The sequence below is a fragment of the Macrobrachium rosenbergii genome, chromosome 48 (genome assembly GCF_040412425.1).
Source record: "Macrobrachium rosenbergii isolate ZJJX-2024 chromosome 48, ASM4041242v1, whole genome shotgun sequence".
Classification (NCBI taxonomy): domain Eukaryota; kingdom Metazoa; phylum Arthropoda; class Malacostraca; order Decapoda; family Palaemonidae; genus Macrobrachium; species Macrobrachium rosenbergii.
The window spans coordinates 67,410,220-67,423,463 of NC_089788.1; the positions used below are offsets into that span (position 1 = coordinate 67,410,220).

At 35.6% G+C, this 13,244-nt stretch overlaps 1 protein-coding gene across 10 annotated transcripts in view; it reads left to right on the plus strand.

The window, feature by feature from the left end:
• Positions 1-13,244, plus strand: part of LOC136831491 (cell adhesion molecule Dscam2-like) — a 712,499-nt gene that overhangs the window by 655,987 nt on the left and 43,268 nt on the right. For all 10 annotated transcript variants that reach the window (XR_010850906.1, XM_067092005.1, XM_067092006.1 and 7 more), the window contains 2 exons: positions 11,169-11,339; positions 11,653-11,794. Coding sequence is in view for 9 of the 10 variants with exons in the window: in XM_067092005.1 (XP_066948106.1) it covers positions 11,169-11,339; positions 11,653-11,794 (313 nt within the window). In the remaining variant the exon portion in view is untranslated. The remainder of the gene's footprint in view (positions 1-11,168; positions 11,340-11,652; positions 11,795-13,244) is intronic.

The following is a 13,244-nucleotide window of genomic DNA, read 5'->3' on the forward strand; positions in this document are numbered from 1 at the left end:
TTTTATTTATATATTCATCACGTTCCATATTTTCGTGATTCAGTTATATATTATATATATATATATGTATATACATATACATACATACAAATTGTCTCATACACAGACCACACATGGAATGCATTCAAAATAATTACCTTCATCGCATTAATTTCCTTTGGTGTTGTATGTTCTCTACGAAACATAATAAATAATAAAGACAGGATACTTGAAAAAAACAATAAAAAGAGATAAGGCCAAGATATACACCAGGGCTGCGGTACTGTCTTAAGTCGACACAGACGGTAATCCCCGTGATAGAGTTAATTGGGAAGGCTAATTAAATACGAAGCCGCTTCCATTAATTGATTAGTGATAGAAGTCCCCAATGTTGTTCTGAGAAATCTCTCTCTCTCTCTCTCTCTCTCTCTCTCTCTCTCTCTCTCTCTCTCTCTTCTCTTTGTCTCTTGGTTTGTGGGTGTGTTTCCGAATACGATGATGCTATTTCAAGAGAATTAATAGAATTTTTTAAAGCATGATTATGCATAAGGACATTCAGACTACACATTGTTAATTTTCACAGGAATGCTCACGGAATTCTTTATTTTTTATCGAGGTGATTTGATAAATTATATTTTATTATTTCTCCTTCCAGTGCTTACGAGCTATCTGATGTGACACCATACCTCAATATTTGTGACCGCGCTTTCGTGTGTGCTTTTCGTAATCCTCAATGCATTTTGTATCATTGACCTTGTTTTTTTATGATCGTTTGAATGTAATGGAATGGAATATAGAGTTTAGGCCAAAGGCCAAGCACTGGGACCTATGAGGTCATTCAGCGCTGAGAGCAAATTTAGGAGTAAAAGGTTACAAAGGTGTAACGGGAGGAAAACCTCTCTGTTGCATTTTGAAATAATTGTTAGCAGAGGGTTGATAGCAAAATAGAAGAAAGATAATATGAATGGAGGTACAGTAAAAGGAATGAACGGGGTTGCAGCTAGGGGCCGAAGGGACGCTGCAATGAACCTTAATTAATGCCTACAGTGCACCGCGCATGAGGTGCACTGATGGCGCTACCACCTTACCGGGGTTTGAATGTAATATTTTCTTTGCTATTTTTTAATGTAATATTTTCTTTGCTATTTTGACTGTAACTACCTACCAAGGTCATTGTAACAAGGGTAATTGTTGTAGTTAATAAAGCTCTTCTCAGTCTTCCGATAGCTAAGAACTATATCTCTTTCCCTTCTGTATTTTGTGCAGATGTTTACCTGTAGGGAAGGATGTCTGTGATCCTGTTGACTTTCCGTAATTGTTGAGCTTACCATAGCTTCCGACTAGCCTGATTGTTTTATTACGGGCTGCCCAAGAGCAATAGCCCGTGTTGGCATAAGGCCAGCTTAAACAACAGTATGTTTATTTCCATAATAATGACATTTCTTCGGTTGAAAATTGGTTAGATTATTATGGTTATTCATGAGACGAACCATATTCGTATGGAACAGGCTTGCAGGGGCCATTGACTTGAAATTCAAGCTTCCAAAGAATATGCTGTTCATGTTAAAGAAATTATAGAAGATGACAGGAAACATAAAAAGAGAAAATAAGAAAATAATGGAATAATAAAAAGATGAAATGTAAATAGAATATTGAAAGTCCAAATAGTGTTTTTTAGGGAAGTATTGTATTGAATCATCTTCCCTGTCTGTATATTTACCGCCAAATACTAAGGGTGACTACAATTCGACTGTAGGTCGGTACATGGTGGTCATTATCTTTTTTGGATACGTTTCTTAGGAAAATCGTAATAAGATAGCTCTAAGATAGCTCCCCTTACTTGTTTTATAACTCGAATTATGTTCATGCTTTTTTGTATTTCCAAATTCCCTTACGTTTTGCGCAGGCGATCAGGATGTAGATCGTTGCATGTCTCATCAACAATAATGGTTAATTTCTCGTATTATGGTATTTTTCCTTCAGCGTGATAAAGTAAAATATCCTTGTTATGTCTACAATTTATTTTTTAATATTGAGTTTTCAGGTGTTACATTATTCTCAGGTTACAGAAGAAATATTTCTCAAATTATATATATTTAAGTAAGACATTCCTCTGGGACGAAAATAACCTTTGGAACAAACGCAAAAGAGAAAGAGAAGCGTTTCGAAACAGACATAACCTTTTATCAGTATTTGGTCATTATGTTTCTGCCGAGATTAGAAAGACAAAGTCAAATAGAGGCGAGTCTGCGATCGATGAGCGAGATGGTCTTGTGTTAATATAAAAGATTAAGCTCTCTCTCTCTCTCTCTCTCTCTCTCTCTCTCTCTCTCTCTCTCTCTCTCTCTCTCTCTGCACAAACGTTCTCAGCATCCCCCTTCAGTTTTCATCGCTTGTTTAAAAATCCCTTTTTCTATTTTTCCTCATCCTCATCCTCTTTCCAATCTCTGTCCTATATCCTCTGTCCATTTTTTCCTCAGCTCTTGGTAACCTCCTCCTCCTCCTCCTCCTCCTCCTCCTCCTCCTCCTCCTCCTCCTCCTCCTCCTCCTCCTCCTCCTCCTCCTCCTCCATTCCCCTCAACATTAGGTCCTAGTGAATTTCCTTCCTCGCAGCATCTTTTATGATTCAGAGGAGATGTTCATCTCAACCCTAAAAATCGGAAACTTCCCTCTCCTACCATGCATCCATTACCCACCATTTATCGTGACGGGGGCCACTCCCAACCCATTTTAAGGAGGGAGTCACTTTTCCCTGGAGGTTTGATGTGCGTGTAATGTATATGTATGTATATATATATATATATATATATATATATATATATATATATATATATATATATATATATATATATATATATATATATATATATATATATATGTGTGTGTGTGTGTGTGTATGTGGGTGTATTTGTGTGTGTGCATATATATATATATATAATCTGTATCTGTGTATATATATATATATATATGTATGTATGTGTGTATGTATGTATGTATGTATGTATGTATGTATGTATATATATATATATATATATATATATATATATATATATATATATATATATATATATATATATATATATATATATATATATATATATATATATATATATATATATATATATATATATATATATATATATATATGCAGCATATGGGAGAGGTGGAAGAATACGAGGGTTGAGTCCTGCAAGTATTTGAGAGTAAATGTGAAGGATGATGATAGGGTGAAAGAAGAGGTTAGTCACAGATTAGATGAAACAAGTGAGATAGCGGGTTGTGTGCAAATGATTGGGAAGAGACGTGAATTGCAATGGAAGACAAGGTGTGAAGGGATTGATAATCCAAGTCTCCTTGAAGGAAGTAAATTGAGGATGTTGAGTGCTAATGAAATAAAAATTGTTGAAACTGCTGAGATGAACTGTTCGCTTAGTATGTGCAGTGTGAAAAATTATTACAATGAGAGAGTTGGAGATAAAGTGAACAAGCGGTAAAAAGGTTGGCATAGACTAAAGAAAGGTGAGACGATCTGTTAAGGTGGAAAAAATTAACGATTTTAGGTTGGTGAAAAGTGTATCAGTCTTTCAGGAGTGTTAGAAAGGGTTGGATAGGTGATGTGAAAAAGGCTTTGGAAAGGAGACGTTTTAACGCCAAAGAAGATCGAGAGTTACTTGCAAGATAGGGATGAATATCACGCTTTCTGTAGGAGGGTTCGACAATCTGATGATGAGCCTTCTGTGTGGGTGCCGGAAACAGCCAATGATGTGGAAACTTCACTGCATTGCAAATTCATCCATTATTCTGAAATTAAAGTATAAATGTGGTAGTGACTGCTCAATTTGTTTTTGTCTTAAGCCACTCACCGTGAGGAGAAACGGTTAAATGTTAAAAATAATGTTTATATAGGCCTATATGTGTATATATATGTATATATATGTATATGTATATATGTATATATATATATATATATATATATATATATATATATATATAGATATGTGTGTATGTATGTGAATGTGGACATTGTGTGTATATTTAGGTATGCATAACCAAAACAATGAAGAACTGGGTGCACATACTGTACAGCGAAAAACAACGGTGTTTATGCAACCCGCTCTCTCTCTCTCTCTCTCTCTCTCTCTCTCTCTCTCTCTCTCTCTCTCTCTCTCTCATTTCCATCATTTTCAGGTGCAGATACATTCCTTTAAACAATCTTTTTCCTTTAAACTCTAGCTTAACCCGGCGACCTTTATTTTTGCAGTTACGCGGAAATTGTGTAGGTCAAAAGGCGTACATGTTTTGTATAGAGTAAATCATCAACTAAGACTTTTATCGCAGTTACGGCAGCTGAGTCACGCTGGAATCCAGACTTCGTTGTTTTTCCCTTCCGACATTATTTTTTTACTGTAAACGGAAAAATTTAAAGGCAATTGCCTCTCTCTGTCAGGTCGTCTGCAGTGCTGATAACGTGAATGAAAAAACTGTGATATTTTGATAGTATTGGAAGGCATCAGTAGCGTGATCTTGGTCGCTAATGTTATTTGTAATTGAAACAAGTAAAAAATGCAATCGAGTTTTCTGTGCAGCCACTACAGCGTATAATCAAGGCCACCGAAAATTGATCTATCCTTTCGGTCGTCTTGGTATAATGCTTTATGAGCCGCGGCCCATGAAAATTTAACCACGGCCCGGTGGTGGCCTATCCTATATGGCTGCCAGAAGCACGAATATGGCTAACTTTAACCTTAAATAGAATAAAAACTACCGAGGCTAGAGGGCAGCAATTTGGTGTGTTTGATGATTGGAGGGTGGATGATCAACATACCTATTTGCAGCCCTCTAGCCTCTGTAGTTTTTAAGATCTGAGGGCGGACAGAAAAAACTCCGCACTTTTTCTGTCCGCCCTCAGATCTTAAAAACTATCGAGGCTAGAGGACTGCAAATTGCTTTGTTGATCACCCAACCTCCGATCATCAAACATACCAAATTGCAGCACTCTAGCCTTAGTAGTTTTTATTTTATTTAAGGTTAAAGTTAGCCATAATCGTGCTTCTGACAACGATATAGGATAGGCCACCACTGGGCCGTGGTTAAACTTTCATGGGCCGCGGCTCATACAGCATTATACCGAGACCAGCGAAATATAGATCTATTTTCGGTGGCCTTGATTATACACTGTAGCGGCTGTACAGAAAACTTGATAGCTCAGACGAAACTTCAGCGCATTTTTATTTGTTTTCTTATGTAACTTTTCATTTCCTTCTCGGTCTCACTTGTCTTTGATCACATTCACAGTCACATTTTCACCCCTTCCTTTCCAGTTTTAAGTTCTGTCTATCCTAACTTCTGCTCTTCTCCTTACTCTACAAACTCATAATTTAACGAACTCATTTCCTCATCACTTTGTCATTTTTGTCTTTCCTAATTATACTATAAATATCCTCCTTTGAAAATCATGCATTTCCAATTATCAAACCCTTTTACCACAAACTGCTTCATTTTGATTTATTTCAGGAAGTTCTATTCTGACAAGAGCTCCATGTCTTTCTCTGTCACCTACCTTGGCATTTAAATCACCCAGCACAAACACCTTCTCATAGTCTCGACACCCAGACAGGCACATTTTTAGACTCCCAGAAATATGCTTTTTCATTCCTTGCCATTCATGGCCCAAACACACTAACTATAATAACGTTTTCTCCTACCATGCTCTGTTTAATCTTCCTCTGCTATTTCCAGCTCTACGCCCTTCAATTGCCAAAGACATGGTTACTCCCTTTGCTTTTGTGCACATACTTCCCTTTCACCTTTGTCTCACAGAGATAACAGACATAGCAAATCAGCTGTCATACATTCTGCACCACATTCACACACATCAAAACCCACAGACTTACTATTTACACTCTGTCCTTTTGTCCTATTTCTTGCAATATCAGTACAGGATGGGGGCTTCAAACCTTTTTCCAGTATTCCACAGGACTGAAAATGTGTCACAGAAGAGATTCGTTTTCTTTTGGGGCATTTTCTCCTACCAAGGGATCCACAACCTTTCACTAGGCTCTCATCTACCTTGGGATACATTAAATATGTATTCCAAATCATTTAATATACACGTACATATATGAAGCAGCTGGTATTGTGGACGTTTTCTACATGGGGGCGGGCGGGTGTTCATCCACAATTTATCAGTGAAGACTATTAATGTAGCAAACTGAGTATAAACAAACTATATAACAATATATATATATACATATATATATATATATATATATATATATATATATATATATATATATATATATATACATACTGTATATACTATTTATATATACTGTATATACTAGTTTGTTTATACTCAGTTTGCATGCTTGTATGTATGTATTATGAGTATGTACTGTACGTACTTATATAACTTCTTATCCTTTTGCGACTGCTTCAGTTGGAAAGTGTAAGAATAAAGAGACGAATATGCTTGTAATCTACTTCGAAGCAAATAAATATCCCCACGAAGTCCGCTGCAGACCTTGAGGAGGCGCCATTTTCATATGCTCATTTCCATAAAATGGATAAGACCTCCGCCGGCAGATTTGGGAATATCTCTTCCAGATCTGTCTGAAGTAGTTGGCGGCTGAGGGGGGGGGAGGGATCCAGAGGAAGGACTTATAGCAGATGGAGAGTTTGCCGTAGGAAGCCACAAAAGGAAGAGAACACAATTAATGTTGCGAAAGAGTCAAAAGAGAGAGAGAGAGAGAGAGAGAGAGAGAGAGAGAGAGAGAGAGAGAGAGAGAGAGAGAGAGAGAGAGAATCCCATGTATCTGAAATTGGACGCAGATGGAGGTCTGTGTTCTCCTGGGAAATTATAATGTACTGATGTTATTATCATAACTCTTATCTCTCTCTCTCTCTCTCTCTCTCTCTCTCTCTCTCTCTCTCTCTCTCTCTCTCTCTCTCCGCACAGGCACATACATTTCCTACTGATTCAGTTCCGCATTTTCGTTCAGTGCGCACGCCAGGTAGTATTTTAATTTTTTTTTTATTCTTGATGATAGTTTTCGTCGGTGATTGAAAATGCCGTAAAATATTTTTTAGTTTGGACATATTTATTATCACTGCTTTATAAAGAAAAAAACAGAATAGTATTGGCATATTCTTATTCTCATTGTCGAAAAGACTAAGTTTGTTTTCTAAATGAGTTTTTATAAAACACCTTCCAAAACATCTTGCACGTTTTTTATTTTCTTTGGCAGTGTACCTCGGCCAACTTAATTTTGTTTTAAAATTTTCAACAAATAATATTTTCCTGTTTTCCCATAGTATTCTTGATTTGTCCCCCCGGATTTTCCATAAAGATACAAGGTCGACTCAGATGGTCTTTATTAAGAGATATGAATCGTAGACTCCCAGAGTTAATGAATGGAGTATCTTCAAGACAGCCATTTCCACTTCAAAGTTTATATAATTGAATTCAGCTTGGTTAGTGAAGGATCTTACAACACAACCAAGTCGACGTACACCTCAAAAATCATTCGATTATATTTATTACTTTAAACGGCCCCTCGCAAGTAAATGTGATACTGCTCATTGCGTTAATTTTGTTCTAGTAATTTTTGAAATGCTTCCTATACACCTTGGTTGTTTAATTTTATTCGGCTTTTTCATCTCCTATCTCTCAAGTTGTCATTATACAAAAGCATTTAATCTCATCTTATAAATATTTACAGACGTATTAAAAGGGTCGATAATTACTTGCTCACAGATTCATTCTATCGATAAATTTCCCTTAGGGGGTTAGTGCCGTAAGTGCACTTCACGGGGTGCACTGTAGGCATTATTAAACGTTCTTTGCAGCGTCCCTTCGGTCCCTAGCTGCAACCCCTTTCATTCCTTTTACTGTATCTCCATTCATATTCTCTTTCTTCCATCTTACTTTCCTGAACCCTCTCCTAACATTTGATTCATAGTGCATTGGGAGGTTTTCCTCCTGTTACACCTTTGTAACCTTTCACTCTCAATTTTCCTTTCAGCGCTGAATGACCTCATAGGTCCCAGCGCTTGGCCTTTGGCCTAAACTCTATATGCCATTCCATTCTATCGAAAAATCTAACTTTTTTTTTAACAAAATGGAACGCTAACCATGTTTTTGAGAAGAAAGAGAACATGGTGAGGTAATAAATAGTAGACATTGTTTTATATCCTTGTATGACTACTTCTCTACAGGATAAGAATTTTGGATTGCTGTTGTAATCATATGTTTTACTGTACTCACATATTTACTGCTCGCACGGCCAGTATGGTCCAGGAAATATCCATAAGTTGATGGCGGAAGCAATTTTTTTAGTTAAGAATAAATAAAGGGAGCAGCAGTTTTTGTCTTTTCCTTCCAAAACTCCAGCCTTGAGATAAGTAGTATAGGAGATTGTAGAAATATCACCTGAAACTTTTAGATGTCATATATAAATAATATATATTGTATATATATATATATATATATATATATATATATATATATATATATATATATATATATATATATATATATATGTGTGTGTGTGTGTGTGTGTGTGTGTGTTTGTACAATATATATATATATATATATATATATATATATATATATATATATATATATATATATATATATATATATATATATATATATATATATATATATATATATATATATATATATGTTATCCCCCTTTCAGATTAAGCACTTCTTTTGAGGTGTTGCGTAACGGACCTTGCAGTCTACCATCAGAGACGTGGTACTCTCTCTCTCACTCGCTCCCCTCTCCCTATCACTCTCCCTACAGATCCCCCCTCTCGGACTCTGCTCGCATATTTCCCCTCTCGGCAAAACCTCTCTCTCTCTCACAGCACACAGATTTCTCTCTCTCTCTCGAACATCATCCTCAAAAAAAAATGGATATTCTAAGGAAACGCAATCTTTCCTACAAAAATAGATTTATTATCAACAAACCCAACAAGTAATGAATGAACAAAGAAAAGATTAAAATGCATAATAAATGAATTATCAAGTCAAAATGGTCTCACTCAATATTTAATCTTACTCTGACCAAAAAATCTTACTATGACTGAAAAGTCTTACTATGGCTAAAAGCCGTTACACTCAACACTCCCATACACTCCAACTTAGACATTATACGTCTAGTCTCAAAGTCAACCACATGAGAAATAACCACATTGCAAAGATTTGCAGTGTCCTTTCTCTATAACCACAGCAATTCCACAGACATCTGTCGAAGAATTAAGCAAAATCGTAACCTCCCACAAATATACAAGTGCAAAACATAATAATGAAAAGTTTAAAATGCATGGTTAATAATCGTTAAACAAAACACAATAAAATAGAATATTAAAGTGACATAAATGGTTATGTTCAACTCTCCACAAATTCATACGTGTCTTGAAACATGGTAAAAATTCACAAGATCACAGTTCACACAGAAAAACGAAAAGTCTGAACTTTACCTTATCTGCCAGTTTCTAAGAGATTGGAACACTCAAAGCTACATCTGGACGATAACGCTCTTGCTTCGCTAATAATCGATCAGACTTACTTTTGGGCAGAATTAGACACACAATCCATATTTTCTAACGCACGAACTCACGCACTCGCATACCAGCTTGGTCGTCTGTTTCACATATCAGAGCCAATATTGTGTGTTCATCAAGCCAAACAGCTGAAGTAACCAAACTATTTGCTGAATGCAATGATTTTGCGACTGAGCGTTCGACCTAGTTCACTCTTGAAGCGATCTTTCTTTCATCACACCTTATAACATGGTAATTCTAAATTAGACATATTTCTGTATGTATATATATATATATATATATATATATATATATATATATATATATATATATATATATATATATATATATATATATATATATATATACATATATATATATATATATATATTTATATATATATAATTATATATACATTTTTATATACAGTATGTACAAAATATGTATATATATATATGTATATATATTTTTATATACAGTATGTATAAATATATATATGTATATATATATATATATATATATATATATATATGCACGTATAATTTCATTAGCGATTAAATGTTGTTTCAGCAAGGGCCTGCAGTCAATTAAGGTGGTTGTATTGTTACGTCGTTCGTAATGAACCTACGGGAGGTTCGCGCTAAGATTAATGTACTTCCTCGATGCCAGCGTTGGAGAGAGAGAGAGAGAGAGAGGATGGATGAGGCAATAAAGTGTTTGGAGTTTTGTGAGTTGAGTGTTCGGAGGAAAGAACAAAGGTAAACTGCTCAGGAAAGAAAAGCATTGGCGTGAACCGATGAGAAACTTTTCTCCAAACGCCATCTTTCTTCTTTCATTCTCTCGTTCTGTTGACGTTCAGGACCTATTGTAGAACAAAGTAGAATATAGAATTTAGGCCAGTCGCCAGGCGCTGGGACCTATGAGGTCATTCAGCACTGAAACGGAAATTGACAGTCAAAAGGTTTGAAAGGTGTAACAGTAGGAAAACCTCGCAGTTGCACTATGAATCAGTTGTTAGGAGAGGGTGGAAAGTAAGATGGAAGAAAGAGAATATGAACGGAGGTACAGTAAAAGGAATGAAAGGGGTTGCAGCTAGAGGCCGGAGGGACGCTTGCAAAGAGCCTTGAGCAATGATAGTTGAATGCGGGAGAGTTATGATTATGTTTATTGTATTAAACTGAACATTTAATTACCAATTCTTTTATTTCTTTAATGTACGCAGTTTATAGAAACCACTACTAAAAGGAAATGTAATCCATGGTAGTGAGACCCACTGCTGTTTTTGATAATGTATACAATTGCTTTATACCCACTTTTGTTTTTGAAAATGTATTTCCTTTACACACTTGTTTTTGATAATGTAAGCATTTCCTTTACACTTTTGCTTTTAAAAATGTCATATCAAACTTTCTAACCTGGTAAAATTTAATTATCTACAGATATGTTTATTCGGTATGAAGTTTACACATATATTTCAGCCTAATTTTTTCACTGAACCTCATCCTAGCCATACAGGGAATTGCATTTCTTCCTCAGTTCTCATTTAGGTTAGAATACGATTTCAATCCCTCTTCACGTTTTAATTCACATTACTGTGTTGATCCACATGAATAAGGTTTGTCTTTTTTTCTTGACAGCCTCAGGGGTATTCAGTGGCGTAGCAACGGGGGAGGGTGGAGTGGCTGGCTGGGAAAATGGAACCCTTTCAGTAAGCCGAGCTGAAAGAAGGCACGAAGGTCGTTACCTCTGCGAGGCCAACAACAACGTTGGAGCCGGGCTTTCGAAAGTAGTGACTCTCAGCGTGAATGGTAAGATTTCGTCACTCTCAAAATGAAACCCGGAACTGCAAAATGATGTTTAGGAAAGATAGGTTCTAATTAGAAGAGCAGTACTGTATGATGAACAGATATGATTTAAAATCATCTGTAACATACGAAAATTGTCTTTTCTTACACATAAGAGAACCTAAAATAAGACACCCAGTAAAGCTTTTCACTTTTATGCATGCCAAACACAATACTTCCAAAATTTTTACTGTTTACTTTTTTATTTACTAAGCAGCATTTCATAACAATTGTTCATTGCTACGTTTCCTAAGTGAATGATCTTTCCTTTCCTAAGAACCTCCATGGTTTGGAGTGCGAAGCCAAAGACAGCAAGTGGTAGTAGGAGCAACAGCCACTTTAGCTTGCGAAGCCCATGGTGACACTCCGCTTAACCTTGCTTGGACTAGAGATTCTACTCCTCTCCCTGCCCTGCCAAGGTAATGGAACTTGCTTTATAACTATCGTAAGATTTTGTGTAAATCTTCTCTAGGCCTAGTTTATTAAAAACTGACTTACCCTGTAGAGTACTGCAAGCAACAGTTAGAAGTGTTTTGTTTACTATTCCAGTGTGATAGTGAAGCGTTATTCTTGTCAAGCACAGGACTGCATCTTACTGAATTTTGACGAACTACTTACTTGACTGACATTTTCAGTTGTTTCTAAAAGTTTTTGCAACAGTGAAAGAACTAGTTTAGGATGGGAAAGCTGTTCTAACTTTAGAATTTGAACGTAAGTATTTGAAATGGGTACAGATGAATTAGGGGCTGGTAAGGGTATGATGATCAAATAACCTTCGTTTCATTTGTACAATTTTTCCTCAAGAGTGAAGATATCTGTATTTTGCAGTGAGTCTTCATGCTACTTATTTTGTACACCGATTGTATTCTGATTCCCTTTCTCACTGTTTTATTGCTTTATGCCAAGGTAAGTGTCTGTGGAAACATGACAGCTGAGGCCTCGTACTTCTGCAGTAAGCGTCATTATAGAGATCCTTTTCAGACTTGGAAATTCGTGTACAGATATTTGAAAAAGCAATGGATGATATGGAAGTAAAGTATATGGGAAAAATTTTAAGTTAATGCAATTATGGGCTTTGATTACAAAATAGAAGCTCAGAAAAGTTGTTAATTTGCTAGTGTTAACATTTTAGTCCTGTCACTTGTGACTGAAACTGTGACTGAAATCCCCTTTCTACATGAATATTGATCCAGAAAGAAAACCACAAAATAGACTAATTTGAAAAACAAATTTATATATATATATATATATATATATATATATATATATATATATATATATATATGATTAAATAAACTTGTATAAATCAAAACTAATATTAAATATATTTTTTTTATTAATATTAAAACAAACATCAATATTTGCTAAGTTAGGTGGTGACCTAGATCTTTCGCTAAGAAAAACTCTTCCCTGGCTCTTCTTCACCTAGTAGGGTGTTATTGTTTATGTTCTCAAGGAGCAGAAACAGGTAATTCTTTTCGTAATCTGTGCTGGCAGCTAACGTTACCTTCAAGTTAGGCCCTTGGAAGAATTTCATGTAACTTGCGTATGTAGTTTGTAATCAATTTTTATTTTAAATTAAGAGTACTCGTACTCTGGTAATGTGGACTTTGATCTGCAGTCACTTCTGTTTCGGGGACCATTAGTTAATGTTCCGTATCATAACTTAACATAACCAAATGAAATAAGTCTTGAACACATTTACGTAGCTGACGCTTTGCCCCGTGATCCCAGTACTATATAAATTAGTTACACCACTGCAACATGTAGCCGAAATGCCATCAACTGATTAATGTTTAATCAGAATGATTATTGAAACAAGCATTACATTTATTAGTAAATACAGTGAAACTTACAAAGAACCCGTCC